The sequence below is a fragment of the Triturus cristatus genome, chromosome 2_2 (genome assembly GCF_964204655.1).
Source record: "Triturus cristatus chromosome 2_2, aTriCri1.1, whole genome shotgun sequence".
Lineage (NCBI taxonomy): Eukaryota > Metazoa > Chordata > Amphibia > Caudata > Salamandridae > Triturus > Triturus cristatus.
In genome coordinates this window covers 1,231,883,049-1,231,906,318 of record NC_140582.1, presented here as the reverse complement: position 1 = coordinate 1,231,906,318, position 23,270 = coordinate 1,231,883,049, and the positions used below count along the sequence as shown (strand labels likewise).

The 23,270-nt window shown below is 50.6% G+C and overlaps 1 protein-coding gene across 1 annotated transcript in view; it reads left to right on the top strand.

The window, feature by feature from the left end:
* LOC146863466 (neurofilament light polypeptide-like) overlaps positions 1-23,270 on the top strand; it is a 40,226-nt gene that overhangs the window by 5,716 nt on the left and 11,240 nt on the right. Inside the window, exon 2 of the mRNA XM_085642890.1 lies at positions 11,334-11,458. Within this exon, the coding sequence (XP_085499016.1) occupies positions 11,334-11,458 (125 nt within the window). The remainder of the gene's footprint in view (positions 1-11,333; positions 11,459-23,270) is intronic.

Here is a 23,270-nt window from a genome sequence, read left to right as displayed (position 1 = left end):
TGCCCCAGTCACCATCAGTGCCACTGCCCTCATTTACCATCAGTGCCACTGCCCTCATTCACCATCAGTATCACTGCCCTCATTCACCATGACTGCCACTGCCCTCATTTACCATCAGTACCACAGCCTCAATACCATCAGTGCCTCTTCCCCAGTAACCATCACTGTCACTGCCCTAGTGCCATCGGTGCCACTGCCCCAGTCACCATCAGTGTCACTTCCCCAGTTCCCATCAGTGCCACTGCCCTCATTTACCATCAGTGCCACTGCCCTCATTCACCATCAGTACCACTGCCCTCATTCACCATGACTGCCACTGCCCTCATTTACCATCAGTACCACAGCCTCAATACCATCAGTGCCTCTTCCCCAGTAACCATCAGTGTCACTGCCCTAGTGCCATCAGTACCACTGCCCTCATTTACCATGAGTGCCACTGCCCTCATTTACCATGAGTGCCACTGCCCCAGTCAACATCAGTACCACTGCCCTCAATTACCATCAGTACTACTGCCCTCATTTACCATTAGTGCCACTGCCCTCATTTACCATCAGTACCACTGCCCTCATTTACCATGAGTGCCACTGCCCTCATTTACCATGAGTGCCACTGCTCCAGTAATAATCAGTGCATCCTTATGAGGAACACAACTCTAGCGTCTCAAACCAAAGCTGTGACTGTGTCATTCCAAATAATCTCTTTTTCTTCATGAACCCTGACCCGCCGCCCTCAGTCACAATCTGTGTTACTGCCCTCAGTCACCATCAGTGCCACTGCCCCAGTCACCATCAGTACCACTGCCCTCATTTACCATGGTGCCACTGCCCTCATTTACCATCAGTACCACTGCCCTCATTTACCATGAGTGTCACTGCCCCAGTCACCATCAGTACCACTGCCCCCATTTACCATGAGTGCCACTGCCCCAGTCACCATCAGTACCACTGCCCTCATTTACCATCAGTGCCACTGCCCTCATTTACCATCAGTACCACTGCCCTCATTCACCATGAGTGCCACTGCCCTCATTCACCATCAGTACCACTGCCCTCATTTACCATCAGTGCCACTGCCCCAGTCACCATCAGTGCCACTGCCCTCATTTACCATCAGTGCCACTGCCCTCATTTACCATCAGTACCACTGCCCTCATTTACCATCAGTGCCACTGCCCCAGTCACCATCAGTGCCACTGCCCTCATTTACCATCAGTGCAACTGCCCTCATTCACCATCAGTACCACTGCCCTCATTCACCATGACTGCCACTGCCCTCATTTACCATCAGTGCCACTGCCCTCATTTACCATCAGTACCACTGCCCTCATTTACCATCAGTGCCACTGCCCCAGTCACCATCAGTGCCACTGCCCTCATTTACCATCAGTGCAACTGCCCTCATTCACCATCAGTACCACTGCCCTCATTCACCATGACTGCCACTGCCCTCATTTACCATCAGTGCCACAGCCCTCATTTACCATCAGTACCACTGCCCTCATTTACCATCAGTGCCACTGCCCCAGTCACCATCAGTGCCACTGCCCTCATTTACCATCAGTGCCACTGCCCTCATTCACCATCAGTATCACTGCCCTCATTCACCATGACTGCCACTGCCCTCATTTACCATCAGTACCACAGCCTCAATACCATCAGTGCCTCTTCCCCAGTAACCATCACTGTCACTGCCCTAGTGCCATCGGTGCCACTGCCCCAGTCACCATCAGTGTCACTTCCCCAGTTCCCATCAGTGCCACTGCCCTCATTTACCATCAGTGCCACTGCCCTCATTCACCATCAGTACCACTGCCCTCATTCACCATGACTGCCACTGCCCTCATTTACCATCAGTACCACAGCCTCAATACCATCAGTGCCTCTTCCCCAGTAACCATCAGTGTCACTGCCCTAGTGCCATCAGTACCACTGCCCTCATTTACCATGAGTGCCACTGCCCTCATTTACCATGAGTGCCACTGCCCCAGTCAACATCAGTACCACTGCCCTCAATTACCATCAGTACTACTGCCCTCATTTACCATTAGTGCCACTGCCCTCATTTACCATCAGTACCACTGCCCTCATTTACCATGAGTGCCACTGCCCTCATTTACCATGAGTGCCACTGCTCCAGTAATAATCAGTGCATCCTTATGAGGAACACAACTCTAGCGTCTCAAACCAAAGCTGTGACTGTGTCATTCCAAATAATCTCTTTTTCTTCATGAACCCTGACCCGCCGCCCTCAGTCACAATCTGTGTTACTGCCCTCAGTCACCATCAGTGCCACTGCCCCAGTCACCATCAGTACCACTGCCCTCATTTACCATGGTGCCACTGCCCTCATTTACCATCAGTACCACTGCCCTCATTTACCATGAGTGTCACTGCCCCAGTCACCATCAGTACCACTGCCCCATTTACCATCAGTGCCACTGCCCTCATTTACCATCAGTACCACTGCCCTCATTCACCATGAGTGCCACTGCCCTCATTCACCATCAGTACCACTGCCCTCATTTACCATCAGTGCCACTGCCCCAGTCACCATCAGTGCCACTGCCCTCATTTACCATGAGTGCCACTGCCCCAGTCACCATCAGTACCACTGCGCTCATTTACCATCAGTGCCACTGCCCTCATTTACCATCAGTACCACTGCCCTCATTCACCATGAGTGCCACTGCCCTCATTCACCATCAGTACCACTGCCCTCATTTACCATCAGTGCCACTGCCCCAGTCACCATCAGTGCCACTGCCCTCATTTACCATCAGTGCCACTGCCCTCATTTACCATCAGTGCCACTGCCCTCATTTACCATCAGTACCACTGCCCTCATTTACCATCAGTGCCACTGCCCCAGTCACCATCAGTGCCACTGCCCTCATTTACCATCAGTGCAACTGCCCTCATTTACCATCAGTGCCACTGCCCTCATTTACCATCAGTACCACTGCCCTCATTTACCATCAGTGCCACTGCCCCAGTCACCATCAGTGCCACTGCCCTCATTTACCATCAGTGCAACTGCCCTCATTCACCATCAGTACCACTGCCCTCATTCACCATGACTGCCACTGCCCTCATTTACCATCAGTGCCACTGCCCTCATTTACCATCAGTACCACTGCCCTCATTTACCATCAGTGCCACTGCCCCAGTCACCATCAGTGCCACTGCCCTCATTTACCATCAGTGCAACTGCCCTCATTCACCATCAGTACCACTGCCCTCATTCACCATGACTGCCACTGCCCTCATTTACCATCAGTGCCACAGCCCTCATTTACCATCAGTACCACTGCCCTCATTTACCATCAGTGCCACTGCCCCAGTCACCATCAGTGCCACTGCCCTCATTTACCATCAGTGCCACTGCCCTCATTCACCATCAGTATCACTGCCCTCATTCACCATGACTGCCACTGCCCTCATTTACCATCAGTACCACAGCCTCAATACCATCAGTGCCTCTTCCCCAGTAACCATCACTGTCACTGCCCTAGTGCCATCGGTGCCACTGCCCCAGTCACCATCAGTGTCACTTCCCCAGTTCCCATCAGTGCCACTGCCCTCATTTACCATCAGTGCCACTGCCCTCATTCACCATCAGTACCACTGCCCTCATTCACCATGACTGCCACTGCCCTCATTTACCATCAGTACCACAGCCTCAATACCATCAGTGCCTCTTCCCCAGTAACCATCAGTGTCACTGCCCTAGTGCCATCAGTACCACTGCCCTCATTTACCATGAGTGCCACTGCCCTCATTTACCATGAGTGCCACTGCCCCAGTCAACATCAGTACCACTGCCCTCAATTACCATCAGTACTACTGCCCTCATTTACCATTAGTGCCACTGCCCTCATTTACCATCAGTACCACTGCCCTCATTTACCATGAGTGCCACTGCCCTCATTTACCATGAGTGCCACTGCTCCAGTAATAATCAGTGCATCCTTATGAGGAACACAACTCTAGCGTCTCAAACCAAAGCTGTGACTGTGTCATTCCAAATAATCTCTTTTTCTTCATGAACCCTGACCCGCCGCCCTCAGTCACAATCTGTGTTACTGCCCTCAGTCACCATCAGTGCCACTGCCCCAGTCACCATCAGTACCACTGCCCTCATTTACCATGGTGCCACTGCCCTCATTTACCATCAGTACCACTGCCCTCATTTACCATGAGTGTCACTGCCCCAGTCACCATCAGTACCACTGCCCCCATTTACCATCAGTGCCACTGCCCTCATTTACCATCAGTACCACTGCCCTCATTCACCATGAGTGCCACTGCCCTCATTCACCATCAGTACCACTGCCCTCATTTACCATCAGTGCCACTGCCCCAGTCACCATCAGTGCCACTGCCCTCATTTACCATGAGTGCCACTGCCCCAGTCACCATCAGTACCACTGCCCTCATTTACCATCAGTGCCACTGCCCTCATTTACCATCAGTACCACTGCCCTCATTCACCATGAGTGCCACTGCCCTCATTCACCATCAGTACCACTGCCCTCATTTACCATCAGTGCCACTGCCCCAGTCACCATCAGTGCCACTGCCCTCATTTACCATCAGTGCCACTGCCCTCATTTACCATCAGTGCCACTGCCCTCATTTACCATCAGTACCACTGCCCTCATTTACCATCAGTGCCACTGCCCCAGTCACCATCAGTGCCACTGCCCTCATTTACCATCAGTGCAACTGCCCTCATTCACCATCAGTACCACTGCCCTCATTCACCATGACTGCCACTGCCCTCATTTACCATCAGTGCCACTGCCCTCATTTACCATCAGTACCACTGCCCTCATTTACCATCAGTGCCACTGCCCCAGTCACCATCAGTGCCACTGCCCTCATTTACCATCAGTGCAACTGCCCTCATTCACCATCAGTACCACTGCCCTCATTCACCATGACTGCCACTGCCCTCATTTACCATCAGTGCCACTGCCCTCATTTACCATCAGTACCACTGCCCTCATTTACCATCAGTGCCACTGCCCCAGTCACCATCAGTGCCACTGCCCTCATTTACCATCAGTGCCACTGCCCTCATTCACCATGACTGCCACTGCCCTCATTTACCATCAGTACCACAGCCTCAGTGCCTCTTCCCCAGTAACCATCAGTGTCACTGCCCTAGTGCCATCAGTACCACAGCCCCAGTCGCCATCAGTGCCACTGCTTCAGTAAGCATCAGTACCACTGCCCTCATTCACCATGAGTGCCACTGCCCTCATTTACCATGAGTGCCACTGCCCAGTCACCATCACTGCCACTGCCCCAGTAATAATCAGTGCATCCTTACGAGGAACACAACTTTAGGGTCTCAAACCAAAGCTGTGACTGTGTCATTCCAAATAATCTCTTTTTCTTCATGAACCCTGACCCGCCGCCCTCAGTCACAAACAGTGCCGCTGCCCTCAATCATCATCAGTGCCACTGCCCTCAGTCATCATCAGTGCCACTGCCCTCAATCATCATCAGTGCCACTGCCCTCAGTCATCATCAGTGCCACTGCCCTCAGTCATCATCAGTGCCACTGCCCTCAGTCATCATCAGTGCATCCTGTGACTGCATCATTCAGAGTGATCAATTTTTCTTTATCTATCAGTCAATCAATCAATCAGGGTCTTGTATAGCACGGCTACTCACCCGTGAGGGTATTAAGGCGCTGAGGGGGCGGAGCTGCTGATCCGTCTGGGCGCTGGGGTTCAGTTGAAGAGCCAGGTCTTGCAATCCTTCCTGAACTGGGTCAATGACGCAGATTGCCCGAGGTGGAGGGGCAGGGTGTTCCAGGTCTTGGCTGTGAGGTAGGAGAAGGATCTTCCTCTGGTTCTGGTCTTGTGGATCCGTGGGATGGTGGCCAGGGCCAGTTGGGCAGAGCAAAGGTGTCTGACGTGTACGTGAAATGAGAGGCGGTGGTTCAGATATTCTGGTCCTGCGTCATGTAGGGCTTTGTAGACATGTGTGAGGAGCTTGAAAGTGATTCTTTTGTTGACTGAAATCCAGTGGAGTTCTCAAAGGTGTGCGGCGGGGATGTTGAGGACAAGTCTGGATGTGGCATTTTGAACATTCAGTAGTTTCCTGAGGAGTTTCTGGGTGACACCAGTGTAGAGTGCCTTGCCATAGTTGAGTCTGCTGATGATGAGTGCATAAGTGAACCCTGTTTCGCACTGTCCCGCTGCCCCTCAGGCAGCATAGACCACACTGGTGCAATGAAAGTCTCCTCGCACTGTCCCGCTGCCCCTCTGGCAGCAAAGACCACATTGGTGCAATGAAAGTGTCCCCGCACTGTCCCGCTGCCCCTCAGGCAGCATAGACCACACTGGTGCAATGAAAGTCTCCTCGCACTGTCCCGCTGCCCCTCAGGCAGCATAAACCACACTGGTGCAATGAAAGTGTCCTCGCACTGTCCTGCTGCCCCTCGGGCAGCAAAGACTACATTGGTGCAATGAAAGTGTCCTCGGACTGCCCCGCTGCCCCTCGGGCAGCAAAGACCACATTGGTTCAATGAAAGTGTGCTCGCACTGTCCCGCTGCCCCTCTGGCTGCAAAGACCACATTGGTGGAATAAAAGTGTCCTTACACTGGGCACTGCCATGGCTTCTATAGTATTCACTTGTACAACTGCAGTGGCCGCCAAATGCCTCACCTCGCCCGGTTACTGGTCAAGCTGCATTCCCAATAATCACCCATTGGTAAAATCTTCATTAGTTCTCAGTTGGGCACAGAATATACTTCAAGGCGCTTTGTGCTTAGCCAAAAAGTGGGCGTGCTTAGTTTTCTAGCTGTAGTGTGAGAGAGGAGGGAGCGTGCTTCACCCCTTGGCTGCAGTGTCAGATCCGACCGTGCATTTGTTCCTTCCTTTGCAGTAGTTATGGGGCAGCTCTTTTACTTACATTGTGGCAGGGGCAGTGGCACTGATGGTGGCTCAGGGCAGTGGCACTGATGGTGGCTCAGGGCAGTGGCACTGATGGTGGCTCAGGGCAATGGCACTGATGGTGACTGGACCTGTGGTACTGATGGTCACTGAGTCTGTAGTACTGATGGTGACTCGGGCAGTGGCACTGTGGCGGCTCAGGCCTGTGGCACTGATAGTAGCTTGGGGCAGTGGCACTGATGGTGACTGGGGCTGTGGTACTGATGGTGAATGGGGTTGAGGCAGTGATGGCAGTTGGGGCAGTGGCACTGATGGTGACTGGGGCAGTGACACTAATGGTGACTGGGGCATTGGCACTAATGGCGACTGGGGCAGTGGCACTGCTAATGACTGGGGGTAGTTGTATCCATGGAGACAAGGGAAGTGGCTCTAATGGTGTCTTAGGCGGTGGTACTGATGTTGAGTGGGATAGAGGCACTGATGGTGACTGGGGCCGTAGTACTAATGGTGCATCGTACTGTGGCCCTGATGGTGGCTTAGGGCTGGGACTGTGGTACTGATTGTGACATGAGCTGTGTTACTGATGCTGACTGGGGCAGTGGCACCGATGGTGGTATGGGCAGTGGTACTAATGGTGACTGGGGCTGTCGCACTGATGGTGACTGGGGCAGTGGCACTGATGGTGACTAGGGCTGTCACACTGATGGTGAATGAGGGTAGTTGCACTGATGGTGGCTGGGGCTGTGGTAATGATGGTGACTGGGGCAGTGGCACTGATTGTGACTAGGGCTGTGCAGTGATGGTGACTAGGGCAGTGGCACTGATGGCAGCTGGGGCAGTGGCATTGATGGTGGTTGGGACAGTGGCACTGATGGCGGCTTGGGCTGTGGCCCTGATGATGGCACAGGGTTGCGCACTGATGGTGACTGGCGCTGTGGTAAAAATGGTGACTGGGGCAGTGCAATGATTGTGACTGGGGCAGTGGCACTGATGGCAGGTTAGGGCTGTGGCACTGATGGCAGGTCAGGGCTGTTGCACTGATGGTGACTGAGACTGTGGTACTGATGGTGCCTGGGGTTGTGGTATTGATCGTGACTAGGGCAGTGGCACTTTTGGCAGCTTGGGCCTGTGGAACTGGCAGTGACTGGGGCTGTGGCAATAATGGTGACTGGGGCTGTGGTATTGCTGGTGACTGAGGCTGTGGTAGTGATGGCGAATGGTGCAGTGGCACTGAGAGTGACTGGGGGTTGTTGTATCAATAGAGACTGGGGCAGTATGACTGTAGGTGGCTTAGGCGGTGGTACTGATGGTGACTGGGGCAGTGGCATTGATGGTGACTGGGGCTGTGGTACTAACGCTGTTCTGACTGTGGTACTGATGGTGACTGGGTCAGTGGCACTGTTGGAGGCTCGGGCCTGTGGCATGGATGGTGACTGGGGCAGTGACTGGAGCAGTGGCACTGATGGCGGCTTAGGGCTGTGGTCGTGATGGAGGCACAGGGCTGCGGCACTGATGGTGACTCATGCTGTGGTAATGATGGTGACTGGGGCAGTGGCACTGATGGTGACTGAGGCAGTGACACTGATGGCAACCCGGGGCTGTGGCACTGATGTTGACTGGGGCAGTGGCACTGATGTCAGCTTAGGGATGTGGCACTGATGGGGACTGGGGCAGTGGCACTGATTTGACTGGGGCAGTGGCACTAACAGTGTCTCGGACTGTGGTACTGATGATGACTGGGGCAGTGGCACTGACAGTGACTTGGGCTGTCGTATTGATGGTGACTGGGGCAGTGGTACTGCTGGAGGATCGGGCCTGTGGCGCTGACGGTGACTGGGGCAGTGGCACTGATGGTGACTGGGGCTTTGGCACTGATAGTGACTGGGACAGTGGTACTGATGGTGATTGGCGCTGTAATAATGATGGTCACTGGGGCAGTGGCACTGATTGTGACTGGAGCAGAGACACTGATGGTGACCCAGAGCTGTGGCACTGATGGTGACAGGGGCAGTGGCACTGATGTCAGCTCAGGGATGTGGCACTGATGTCGGCTCAGGGCTGTTGCACTGAAGGACCAGGGCAGAGGCACTAACGGTGTCTCAGACTGCGGTACTGATGGTGACTGGGGCAGTGGCACTGTTGGAGGCTTGGGCCTGTGGCACTGATGGTGACTGGGGCTGTGGTACTGAAGGTGAATGAGGCAGCGGCACTAATGGTGACTGGGGATGTGATACTGATGGTGACTGGGGCAGCGGCACTAATGGTGACTGGGGATGTGATACTGATGGTGACTGGGGCAGTGGCACTAATGGCAACCGGGGCAGTGGCACTGATCATGCCTGGGTCTGTTGTATCAATGGAGACTGGGGCAGTGGTACTGATGGTGACTTAGCCGGTGGTACTGATGGTGACTGGGGGGTGACACAAATGGTGACTGGGGCAGTGGCACTGATAGTGAAAGGAGCAGTGACACTCATAGTGACTGGGGGATGGTGCACTGAAGGAGACTGGGGAAGTGGTACTGATGATGACTGGTGGCACTTGCACCCTTATGAGAAAGACATAGGATGAGTCTATGTCAGCCAGTGTACACCCCACTTACTCCCTGGAGAACTCCTCTGAGAAACGCTAGAGCTTAGTCAACCAGTTTACAATCCACTTGCCACCCCCTCCCCACTCCTAGAGGAACTCTTCTGAGAAAGACTAAAGGTGGGTCTATGTCAACCGGCTACACTCCAGATGAATTCTTGTGAGAAAGATGTAGGATTGTCCTAAGGTAACCTGTTCCCACTCTCCTCCCTCCTCCAGAACACATCTGAGAAGGATATAGGATGGGTCGAAGGCAACCAGTTTACTCCCTCCAGCCCAAGGGACTCCTCAGAGAAAGACATAACATGGGTCTAAGTAAACCAGTTCACACTATACTTCCCCCTGAAGGACTCTTATGAGATGGACGTAGTATGGGTCTACGTCAATCAGTTCACACTCTTTTTCCTCCCTGGGAGCTCTTCTGAGAAAGACGTAGCATGGATCTCAGTAAACCATTTTACAATCTAGTTCACGACGACAGACTCTTCTGAGAAAGACATAGCATGCGTCTATGTAAACCAGTTTACACTCTACTTTCTCCAGAAGGACTCTTCTGAGAAGGACATTGTATGGGTTTCGGTAAACCAGTTTACACTATACTTCCCCATGAGGGACTCTTCTGAGAAGGACTTAGCATGGGTCTAAGTCAATCAGTTTGCACTCTTTTCCTCCCTGGTAACTCTTCTGAAAAGGATGTAGTATGAGTCTAAGTAAATGAGTTTATACTCTTTTCCCCTGAGGGAATCAACCAAGAAGGACCTAGCATGGGTCTAAGTCAACCAGTTTACACACTACTTCCCCCGAGGGACTCTTCAGAGAAAGACACAGCATGGGACTAAGTTCACCAGTTTACACTCTACTTCTCCCGAGGGAGTCTTCCGAGAAAGTCGTAGCATGTGTCTAAGTCAACCAGTTTACACGCTACTTCCCCGAGGGATTCTTCCGAGAAAGACATAGCATGGGTCTAAGTCAACCATTTTACACTCTACTTCCCCCAAGGGACTCTTCCGGGTAAGACGCAGCATGGGTCTAAGCAAAGCAGTTATCACTATACTTCCTGCCCAAGAACTAGTCTGAGAAAGACGTAGCAAGGTAGCATGGTCTAAGTCGACCAGTTTACACTCTACTTCCCCCGAGGGAGTCTTCTGAGAAAGAAGTAACATGGGTCTAAGCAAATCAGTTTACACTCTACTTCCCCCGAGGGACTCTTCTGAGAAAGAAGTAACATGGGTCTAAGCAAACTAGTTTACAGTCTACCTTCCTCCGAGGGAACCTTCTGAGAAAGACGTAGCATGGGTCTAAGTAAACATATTTACACGCTGCTTCCCCCTAAGAACTCTCCTGAGAAAGGCATAGCATGGGTCTAAGTCAACCAGTTTACATTCAACCCCTGAAACACTCTTCCGATAATGATGTAGGAAGGTTCTAACTCAACCAGTTTACAGTACACTCCCGTCCCGCCCCCACCTCTGAGGAACTGTTTGGAGCAAAGCATAGAATGACTCGGAGATGGTGAAGTGGAGGCCTATAAGTACTGCATGGCCATCAGTGCACTGTCAGTGCTTGTTGTATCTCAATTCCAGGGACACTACTGATCCACAGAACACCCACACATCCTTCGGTGACAGCGTACCCTCTGGAAGGTACAGGGAGTGGTGGTACTCGGTGGGAACCAATATCTAGATCACAGCAGATGTAAAGCAGCAGAGAAGACCAGAGACTTTATCTCAAGGTGTCAAGTGATTGAGATAAGGTCTATATTTTGAAATCACGAGGTCTGAGCAGCTGTGCTGAACTTTGCTTCTGACATATCTATTTCTATTCTTCCTTCACAGGAAAAAATTAATGAACTTGAGAATGATATCGCAGATGCTAAACAGGAGATGTCAAGATACTTGCGTGAATACCAGGAGCTGCTCAATGTCAAAATGGCACTAGACATTGAGATTGCTGCATATCGGTAAGAGAACAAGTCTTCAGATATGGTGATACCAGGTGTAGTGCTGAACAATTGATGATGGGGTGTGATAGCGAAGCACTGTCGGTACCTGGGAAGGAGCAAGACTGATAAAGTATGAAACTAAGAAATGATAAACTGGACTGACAGGTTATGAACTTGGGACAATATGAGGGAAAGGAGAATAAAAACACTTAATTTTATTGAAATTAGTAAGTAAAACTATGTTGCAGACTGTATATTACTGAGAGTATTGAAGGAAATACTGGTGGTATTAGCAAGTGAGATATTTTCATCACCACAGAAGGTTGGCACAGAGTGCTCACGCTAGGCAGTCAGCTGTGACTTTCTGCAATTTTTCTTAACCTTTGACTTAAATGATAACATTTCCATTTTGTTTATTTCAATGAAAGAACTGTTCTCATTCCCTGTATGACCTCACAGAACTGGTCTCACTCTCTGTATGACCCAACAGAAGAACTGTTCCCATTCTCTGCATGACCCAACAGAAGAACTGTTCCCACTCTCTGTATGACCCAACAGAAGAACTGTTCCCACTCTCTTTATGTCCTACCAGGAGAATTGTTCCCATTCTCTATATGACCGAACGGAAGAGCTGGTTCCAGTCTCTGTATTACCTTACAGAACTGTTCCCATTCTCTGTATGACCTAACAGAATTACTGTTCCCATTTTTTTCTGTTGACCTCACAGAACTGGTTCCATTCTCTGTATGAACTCACAGAACTGGTTCCATTCTCTTTATGACCCAACAGAAGAATTGATCCCATTCTCTGTATGACCAAATGGAAGAACTGGTTCCATTCTCTGTATGACTCAACAGAAGAACTGTTCCCATTCTCTGTATGAGAACGGAAGAACTGGTTCCATTCTCTGTATGACACTACAGTAGAATGGGTTCCATTCTTTTTATGACCCAACAGAGGAACTGGCCCCATTCTCTGTATGAACTCACAGAACTGGTTCCATTCTCTGTATGACCCAACAGAAGAACTGTTCCCACTCTCTGTATGACCCAACAGAAGAACTGTTCCCACTCTCTTTATGTCCTACCAGGAGAATTGTTCCCATTCTCTATATGACCGAACGGAAGAGCTGGTTCCAGTCTCTGTATTACCTTACAGAACTGTTCCCATTCTCTGTATGACCTAACAGAATTACTGTTCCCATTTTTTTCTGTTGACCTCACAGAACTGGTTCCATTCTCTGTATGAACTCACAGAACTGGTTCCATTCTCTTTATGACCCAACAGAAGAATTGATCCCATTCTCTGTATGACCAAATGGAAGAACTGGTTCCATTCTCTGTATGACTCAACAGAAGAACTGTTCCCATTCTCTGTATGAGAACGGAAGAACTGGTTCCATTCTCTGTATGACACTACAGTAGAATGGGTTCCATTCTTTTTATGACCCAACAGAGGAACTGGCCCCATTCTCTGTATGAACTCACAGAACTGGTTCCATTCTCTGTATGACCCAACAGAAGAACTGTTCCCATTCTCTGAATGACCCAACAGAAGAACTGTTCCCATTCTCTGTATGACCGGTTCCATTCTCTGTATGACACTACAGTAGAACGGGTTCCATTCTTTTTATGACCCAACAGAAGAACTGGTCCCATACTCTGTATGACCCAACAGAAGAACTGTTCCCATTCTCTGAATGACCCAACAAAATAACTGTTCCCATTCTCTGTATGACCGAATGGAAGAACTGATTCCACTCTCTGTATGACATTACAGTAGAAATGGTTCCATTCTTTGTATGACCCAACAGCAAAACTAGTTCCATTCTCTATATGACCAAACAGAAGAACTGGTTCCATTTTCTGTGTGACCCAACAGAAGAACTGGTTCTATTCTCTGTATGACCCAACAGAACACTAGTTCCCATTCTCTGTATGACCCAACAGAAGAACTGGATCCATTCTTTGTATGGCCACAGAGAAGAACTGTTCCCACTCCATGTATGTCAAGTCAAGTCAAGTCAGGGGCATTTGTATAGCGCAACACATCACTCAAAGAGTCTCATGGCGCTTGCAGACGGCTCTGATCAAGAGGAAGTGATCTTACTGGTCAAACAGCCATGACTTCAAATTCTTACGAAAACAGCTGTGGACGGGGATAGAGCGTAAGTGTATGGGTATTTTATTCCAGGATGCCGGCGCAAGATACGAGAAAGATCTGCCACCTTGCCTTGCTGTGTGTATTCTAAAGGGAGTGAGCAGTGAATCAGTACTGGACCTGAGTGTCCTCGGAGGCTTATACCAATGAAGCTTTTTAGTCCCGTATCGTGGGCTTTTCCATACAAATATTTATGCGTTAAGCAGAGGACTTTGAAGAGAATTCGCTTTTTCACCGGCAGCCAGTGTCGGGTTTTTAAACATGGGGCAGAGGATGATCTGTACGGAAGATTCAGGACCAATCTGGCCGCAATATTCTGTAAGATCTGAAGCTTATTTAAAAGGTTTTCATTTATTGAGAGGAGAAGGGCATTGCCATAATCCATTCGATTTATAATTAGTCCCTAAATCAATGGTTTTCTTGCATCGATGGGAATCCATTTGAAAACTTTCCGCATAGTACGCATTATTCCAAAGCACCTGCTGATAATATGATTTATTTGGCTTTTCATGGACAATTGATTGTCCATGTAAAAGCCAAGATTGCGGACCACCTCTTTAGGAGTTGGGCAGGTGCCCAGATCGGATGGCCACCAATCGGGTGACCAATGTTCTGGAGCTTTTCCAAAGAGCATAATCTCTGATTTAGTGCCGTTCAATTGGAGATGGTTACTTTTCATCCACCTATCAATGTGGGACATGCAGCTTTTAAAACGTGACTTAGTTTCGATAGGATCCGGACCCAGTGTGATCAGGATTTGTGTGTCGTCAGCATACGATATGACATCAAATCCAGATTTTCTGATCACCGGGGCCAGTGTAGTCATGTACAGATTAAAAAGTGTAGGACTCAAAATGGAGCCTTGTGGCACTCCCATCATAACAGATCTTGCGCAGGAAATGCTGTTTCCCATCTGAACAATAGTTTTGCGGCCAGATAGATAGCTTTTGAACCATTTCAGGGCGTTGCCTCTGACACCAATCTCCCAAAGCCGTTGTTCTAAAATACTGTGGGAGATGGTGTCAAATGCAGCCGACAGGTCGAGGAGGACGAGGATAACTGACTGATGTTTATCCAATGCCCGTCTGATGTTATCAGTAACCTCGACCAGGGCTGTCTCAGTACTGTGTGCTGCCCTGAAACCGGACTGTGAAGTGTCCAAAAGACTGTGGCTCTCAAGATGGTCAATAAGCTGTTGGTTGATAAGGGATTCCAACATTTTCCCTAGGTAGGAGAGTAGAGAAATTCGACGGTAATTTGGAAGGAGTTTGGAATCGGCCGTGGGTTTCTTCAAAATTGGTCTCACTCGGGCTACCTTCCAGGTCGAAGGAAAAACTGCATCCGAAAGTGACTTGTTGAATAGGTCCGTTATATTATCCATTAAAGCAGGGGCAATAATGGAAAAGAATTTAGGGGGTACAGAATCGGTGGGAGAGCCAGATTTTATCTTTCGCATGGCACTTGAGACTTGTTTCGTATCACATTTGGCAAATTCGTCCAGAATATAAGGAGGGTCAAAGGAGGTGTAAGGCTCGTCATCTGGAAGAAAATTATTGCTTTGTGATGAAAAAGATAGATGGATTGCTAAAAAACTTTCTTCAAAAAAATTGGAAAGGGAGTCAGCCCAGCGTTGAGAGTCAGGTATTGACGGCTGATTTCTCGGAGTTGTAAATTCCTTCAGGATTTGGTAGAGTTCCTTGGAGGAATTTTCAGCCTTATTAATCCTATCAATAAGAAAAGATTTCTTTGCCGCTTTTATTTCCTTCATATAGCCATGATGTATTTTTTTTATATATATAACGCGGTCGGCCGAATTTTTACTCTTGCGCCATTTTCGTTCCGCCATACGACACACGGACTTTGTAGTTCTTAGTTGGTCTGTGAACCAGGGGGCGATTCTGATCTTGGTCTTCACCTGTGTAAGAGGAGCAATTTTATCTAGTGTGGTTAAGATTGCCTCATCCAAGATTAGTAATATTTGGTTTACACCAATGTGAGGGCTGATTTGATCAAATGCTCTAAAAAAAAAAAAGAGGCAGGGTGACTTTACGCCAAGGCCTACGTAATGTAGAATCCTTTTTCTGGTTTTTTTTATCAGAGTGATTGGAATCGAAAATTTTAAAAGATAGTGATCAGTCCATAATAACGGAACTGGGGATTTTACAGTCATTTCAGACAGATTGGTAAAAAGAAGGTCAAGGGTGTGACCGGCGTTATGCGTAGGTTCTAGTACCAATTGGGCAAGTCCGAGAATGTTCATATTGGAAATCAACTTATCAGTGTTGGTATTAAATGGTACTTCTACATGGTAATTAAAATCTCCAAATAGGAGAAAATTGTCTTATACCAGTACATGAGGAGCTTAAAGCTCTAATAATTTCTCAGAAAAATCCCCCTTAGGTCCTGGGGGGCGATAAATTAGGGTCCCCCTCCATGAGCCATTGGAAAGGCCATTTATCTTAAAGATGCAGCTCTCCAGATGTCTTTGGACATGAGTTTCTAAGACAGTAATGTCAAGATCGTGAATAGAGGCTATTAACAGACCGTCACCTCTGATCTCTGTCCTATCTGATCGGATTATCTTATATTGGGGGGGAAAGGCAGTATATATGTCCGGAAGAGCATGTTCATGTAGCCAAGTCTCTGTGATGAAACAGATATCAGGGACCTCTTGGTCTAGCAGACTCCATATCTCAACAGAATGTTTGGGAATAGAGCGAGCATTAAAGTAGATGGCACTAAGTTGACGGGGAGCCGTAGATTTATTTGTACAGTGAGGTTCGGCGACTGTAGGTCTTGCTATACACGAAATTTCTAGAGCACCGAGAAATTCTGCTACATGTGCATCAATCAGAACAGAGTTAGGGGTATTTAGCTCTATGAGTTCTTTCCTAGAGTATTTTAGGGTCGTCATATTACTTCTAGATTATAGGGTATCCTCCAGTCTTTCGAATACTGAGATGATAATATCCAACAATTCAGGGGTCCTGGCGTCTAGCGACAGTCAGGCGCGGATGGGCGCAGACGGGCTTGCCTTTGGCACGCCTTCGGTATGCCGATGCGCACGTCCGCACCCTTCCCCTGTTAAAATTGGAATGGTGGGGAGAAAGACTAGAGTGCTACCTGCCACTTCCGGTGGAACCGGAAGTATGACTGCCGAACGACCCTCCGTTCAATCGGCACAAGCCGTGACGGACTGGGGTCTAAGGCAGCTGACTATGAGGCCAAGAAGATTAGAGCAAGTAAGTGCGGCGCAAATAGATTTTTATGTTAAAAAATTGGTCACATACATATTCAGTAAATATAAAATAAAATTAGGCTTGTAATATCACCAGTACAATCATGAGAAGCAGCGGGGGCACAAGATTATCTCAGGCGCCGCTGCGCGCGTCCGCGCCCTTCCCCTGGTCAAATAGGAATGGCGGGGAGAAAGACTAGAGCGCTACCTGCCACCCTCGGTGGAACCGGAAGTATGACTGCCTAACGACCCTCCGTTCAATCGGCACAAGCCGTGACGGACCGGGGTCTAAGGCAGCTGACTAGGAGGCCAACAAGATTAGAACAAGTGCGGCGCAAATAGATTTTTATGTTAAAAATTGGTCACATACATATTCAGTAAATATAAAATAAAATTAGGCTTGTAATATCACCAGTACAATCATTGTCCTACAATTGTTCGCGTTCTTTGTATGACCAAACAGAAGAGCTGTTCCGATTCTCTGTGTGACACAACAGCAGATCTGGTTCCGTTTTCGGGATGACCCAACAGAAGAACTTGTTCCATTCTCTCTATTATCCAACAGAAGAACTGTTCCCATTCTCTATATGACCTAAAAGAAGAACTGGGTTGATTCTCTGTATAACCCAACAGAAAAACTGGTTCAATTCTCTGTATAATCTAACATAAGAGCTGTTCCAATTGTCTGTCAATCAATCAATGGCATTTATAAAGCGCGCTACTCACCCGGGAGTGTCTCAAGGCGCTGGGGGAGGGGTATGTCACTGCTCGAACAGCCAGGTCTTGAGCTGCTTTCTGAAGGAGAGATGGTCCTGGGTTCGCCGCAGGTGGGTGGGGAGGGAGTTCCAGGTCTTGGCAGCCAGGTAGGAGAAGGATCTTCCTCCGGCGGTGGCTCTGCGGATGCGTGGAATGGTGGCGAGGGCGTGGCTGGTTGATCATAGCTGGCGGGTGGGCGTGTAGAAGGTCATGCGGTCGTTGAGGTACTTGGGGCCCAGGTCGTGGAGCGCCTTGTGTGCGTGGGTGAGGAGTCTGAACATGATTCTCTTGCTGAAGGGGAGCCAGTGCAGGTCTCTCAGGTGTCCGGTAAAGTGGCTGTGTCGGGGGAGGTCCAGGATGAGTCGTGCGGAGGCGTTCTGGATGCGTTGGAGTCTTTTTTTAAGTTTGGCTGTGGTTCCGGCGTAGAGGGTGTTCCCGTAGTCCAGTCGGCTGGTGACGAGTGCCTGGGTAACGGTCTTCCTGGTTTCGGTGGGGATCCATCTGAAGATCTTGCGGAGCATGCGCAGGGCGTTGAAGCATGAAGATGAGACGCCGTTGACTTGTCTGGTCATCGACAGGGAGGAGTCCAGGATGAAGCCCAGGTTGCGTGCGTGGTCCGTTGGTTTGGGAGCGGTGCCCAGGGCCGAAGGCCACCAGGAGTCCTCCCAGGCGGAGGGTGATGATCCCAGGATGAGGACTTCCGTCTTGTCTGAGTTCAGTTTAAAGAGGCTGTTCCTCATCCAGTCGGCGACGTCTTTCATCCCTTCGTGTAGGTTGGCTCTGGCGGTGGTGGGGTGGTTGGTGAGGGAGAGGATCAGCTGGGTGTCGTCGGCGTAGGAGATGATGTTGAGGTTGTGTTGGCGTGCGATGGCTGCGAGGGGGCTCATGTAGACGTTGAAGAGGGTTGGACTGAGTGAAGATCCTTGTGGTACGCCGCAGATTACTTCGGTGGCTTCTGATCTGAACGGAGGGAGGCGGACTCTCTGGGTTCTTCCGGCGAGGAACGAGATGATCCACTCCAGTGCTTTCTCTCGGATTCCGATGTTGCTGAGGCGCTTCACGAGGGTGCGGTGGCAGACGGTGTCGAACGCCGCAGAGAGGTCCAAGAGGATGAGCGCCGCTGTTTCCCCGTTGTCGATCAGGGTTCTGATGTCGTCGGTGGCTGCGATGAGGGCGGTCTCGGTGCTGTGGTTGGCCCGAAACCCGGACTGCGAGGGGTCGAGGGATTCGGTCGTCTCGAGGAAGGCGGCAAGCTGTCTGTTGACGGTCTTCTCGATGACTTTGGCGGGGAAAGGAAGGAGCGAGATGGGACGGTAGTTCTTGAGGTCGGTGGGGTCCGCCGTTGGTTTCTTCAGGAGGGCGGTAAGCTCGGCGTGCTTCCAGCTCTCCGGGAAGGTGGCGGTGTGGAAGGAGGAGTTGATGATGTCCCGGAGATGGGGTGCGATGATGGCGTCGGCTTTGTTGATGACGTGGTGTGGGCAGGGGTCGGTTGGTGATCCGGAGTGGACGGAGTTCATCGTGCGGGTGGTGTCTTCGGTGCTGATCGGGGTCCAGTTGCAGAGGGTGGTGGTGGCGGACGTTGGTTCGGTGATAGGGTGCGTGGTCTGTGTGTTGAAGCTGTTGTGTATGTCGGTGATCTTGCGGTGGAAGAATGCGGCGAGTGAGTTGCACAGGTCTTGCGAGGGCGTGATGTCGTTGTTTCCGGCGTTGGGGTTGGAGAACTCTTTGACGATGCTGAAGAGTTCCTTGCTGTCGTGGGCGTTGTTGTCCAGTCGATCTTTGAGTGCCGATTTCTTGGTGGCGTGGGTGGCGTGCTTGAGGGCGGTCCTGTTGTCTATGGTCTGGTCGAGCCTCCAGGCTTTCTCGAGGGTGCGGCAGTTCTTCTTGGATTCCTTGAGTTTTTCGGTGAACCATGGGGTTTTCTTGCTGCCGGGCCTGCTGGGAGGGTTCTTTAGTGGTGCGAGGTCGTTGGCGCAGACGGTCAGCCACTTGGTGAGGTTGCTGGCTGCTTCGTTGGGGTTTGTTGTGTTGGTGGGTGTGTTCTGGCTGAGGGAGGCTGTGAGCTGCTCGGCGGTGATCTTGCTCCAGCTCCGGCGGGGAACCTGTTGCGGGTGGTAGTGGGTTGTAGTTTTTCTGAAGCTGAAGTGGACGCAGCTGTGGTCGGTCCAGTGGAGTCTGGTGGCGTGGCTGAAGGAGATGTACTTGCTGGATGAGAAGACGGGGTCGAGCGTGTGACCGGCGTAATGGGTGGGAGTGTTCACCAGTTGCTTGAGTCCGAGGTTGTCGAGGTTTTCCAGCAGGGCGGTGGTGTTTCTGTCGTTGTTATTCTCCAGGTGGAAGTTGAGGTCCCCTAGGAGGATGTAGTTGGCGGAGGGCAGGGCGTGCGGGCTGATGAAGTCTGCGATGTCTTCGCTGAAATGTGTGCGTGGTCCCGGGGGTCTGTAGATGAGGGTGCCTCGGAGGGTGGTCTTGGGGTCAGTGTGAATCTGGAAGTGCAGGTGTTCGGCGGCGGTGAAGGTTTCGTCGGAGTTAGTCGAGATGCGGATGGTGTTCTTGTGTACGATGGCGATGCCTCCTCCCGTCTGGTTGATGCGGTCCTTCCGGGTGATCTTGTATCCGTCCGGGATGGCTATGGCGATGTCGGGTGCTGAGGAGGCGTTCATCCAGGTTTCGGTGAGGAAGGCGATGTCCGGTGCTGTTGCGTCGAGCAGGTCCCAGAGTTCCACGGCGTGCCTGTGGATGGAGCGGGTTTTTAGCAGGATGCACTTCAGGTGGTTGCTGCTGGTGCTCGACTTGGCGGGGGTGGTGCTGGTCCGGAGGCAGGTGAATCGGCAGGCTTGGCAGGTGAAGGGTCCGTGGGTGCGTTTCGGGGTGGCTCGGTAGCAGGCAGGGTTCCGGCCGGTGTTGAGTGCGTTGAGGGTGGCGGCGTCGTAGGTCCGTCGGGTAGTCTGGCATCGGCGGGGGCCAGGGGTCCTGGCGCTGGGCGCGGTCCAGGCGAGGACGGGCGCAGACGGGCTTGCCTTAGGCATGCCTTCGGTGCGCCAGTGGCGCGCCCGCTGCGCGCGTCCGCTGCGCGGCCGCCCAGCGGTCGCCATAAGAGTGAGGGAGGGGAAGAGGGGTCAACTGGAAGGACCAGTAGGGGCAGGGGGGCGGGGCCGCACGGGAGGCAGCGGCGGGAAAAAACCGGCGCAGGGAAGGAGTGTGCTGACCAGGGCAGGCAGCGCAGGCACACGGGGTACAGGGGGAAAAAGGGGCACACAGGCACACGGGGTACAGAGAGGAGAAGCGCACACAGGCACACGGGGTACAGTCTAGCAATCCGGCGTCAGGTGAAGGTGCAAGGCGGAGCTGCAGCGGCGGGGGAAGTGACCTACCCGAGGGTCAAGGGTCACTTGACCCAACAGAAGAACTTTAGGCATGGGAAAGGAATTTTATCTTTAATGTTAGGCCCCCATACCTAAAATCTCCACAAGTGCTCCCTGGAATATGGTTGAGCTACCCTGACGTTTAGGAGCAAGGGTGAGCCCAATGATGAAGCATGTCAATATTAGAGTGAGTGAGGGCTATATTAACAAAAGGGTCTCCCTCTCTTCCCACCTTACAACCCGGGGACATTACTGAATCAGTAAGATGCAGACTCTTATAGGTGTTCTGTTCCTCTCCAGAACAACCCCTCCTACAGCACTGACGGTTGTTCTCCCCTTCCTTTACTTTTTCTCATTTCACTACCATAGGACCTTTCGAGGTCCCAGTAGGGATATCTTTTTGTAAAACTAAATGGCAAAAGTACCCACCACCGACACTGAACAGTAACCCCTGACTGGCACAGGACCCAGCGAGTGGGATACTCGAATGCCAGAAGGTGCAGTGGTGTTTTCATGCACATAGATATTGATGATGCAGGAGATGCTACCAATGATTAGATCTGTGAAAAAGGTATTGCTATTCATATTGCTTGCAACCACCAAGCATCTAACTCCCCATACCCTGCTGAGAAGGCAAAATCTACCCTCTACCCTAACCTGCTGAGAAGGCAAAATCTACCCTCTGCCCTAACCTGCTGAGAAGGCAAAATCTACCCTCTGCCCTAACCTGCTTAGTAGGCAAAATCTACCCCCTGCCCTAACCTGCTTAGAAGGCAAAATCTACCCTCTGCCCTAACTTGCTGAGAAGGCAAAATCTACCCTCTACCCTAACCTGCTTAGTAGGCAAAATCTACCCTAACCTGCTGAAAAGGCAAAATCTACCCTCTGCCCTAACCTGCTTAGAAGGCAAAATCTACCCTCTGCCCTAACTTGCTGAGAAGGCAAAATCTACCCTCTACCCTAACCTGCTTAGTAGGCAAAATCTACCCTAACCTGCTGAAAAGGCAAAATCTACCCTCTGCCCTAACCTGCTTAGAAGGCAAAATCTACCCTCTGCCCTAACCTGCTTAGAAGGCAAAATCAACCCTCTGCCCTAACCTGCTTAGAAGGCAAAATCAACCCTCTGCCCTAACCTGCTGAGAAGGCAAAATCTACCCTCGCCCTAACCTGCTAAGAAGGTAAAATCTACCCTCTACTCTAGCCCGCTGAGAAGGCAAAATCTACCCTCTACCCTAACCTGCTTAGTAGGCAAAATCTACCCTAACCTGCTGAAAAGGCAAAATCTACCCTCTACCCTAACCACTGAGAAGGCAAAATCTACCCTAACCTGCTGAGAAGGCAACCTCTACTCTACTCTAACCTGCTCCGAAGACAACATCTACCCTAACCCTGCTGAGAAGGCAACACCTATCCTCTACCCTAACCTGCTGGGAAGTCAAAATCTATCCTCTACCCTAACCTGCTTAGAAGGCAAAATCCACCCTCTGCCCTAACCTGCTGAGAAGGCAAAATCTACCCTCTGCCCTAACCTGCTGAGAAGGCAAAATCTACCCTCTGCCCTAACCTGCTGAGAAGGCAAAATCTACCCTCGCCCTAACCTGCTGAGAAGGCAAAATCTACCCTCTACCCTAACCTGCTTAGTAGGCAAAATCTACCCTAACCTGCTGAAAAGGCAAAATCTACCCTCTACCCTAACTACTGAGAAGGCAAAATCTACCCTCTGCCCTAACCTGCTTAGAAGGCAATATCTACCCTCTACTCTAACCTGCTGAGAAGGCAACATCTACCCTAACCTGCTGAGAAGGTAACCTCTACTCTACTCTAACCTGCTGCGAAGACAACATCTACCCTGCTTAGAAGGAAACATCTACCCTAACCTACTTAGAATGCAGAATCTACCCTCTGCCCTAACCTGCTGAGAAGGCAAAATCTACCCTCTACCTTAATCTGCTGAGTAGGCAAAATCTACCCACTACCCTAACCTTCTAGAAGGCAAAATCTACCCTCTACCCTAACCTGCTGAGAAGGCAAAATCTATCCTAACCTGCTGAGAAGGCAACCTCTCCTCTCAACTCTAACCTGCTGCGAAGGCAAAATATACCCTTTACCCTAACCTGCAGAGAGGGCAAAATCTACCCTGTACCCTAACCTGCTGAGAAGGCAAAATCTACCTTTTACCCTAACTGCCGAGAAGGCAAAATCTACCCTCTACCCTAACCTGCTGAGAAGGCAAAATCTACCCTTTACCCTAACCTGCTGAGTAGGCAAATTCTACTCTACCCTAAACTGCTGAGATGGCAAACTCTACCCT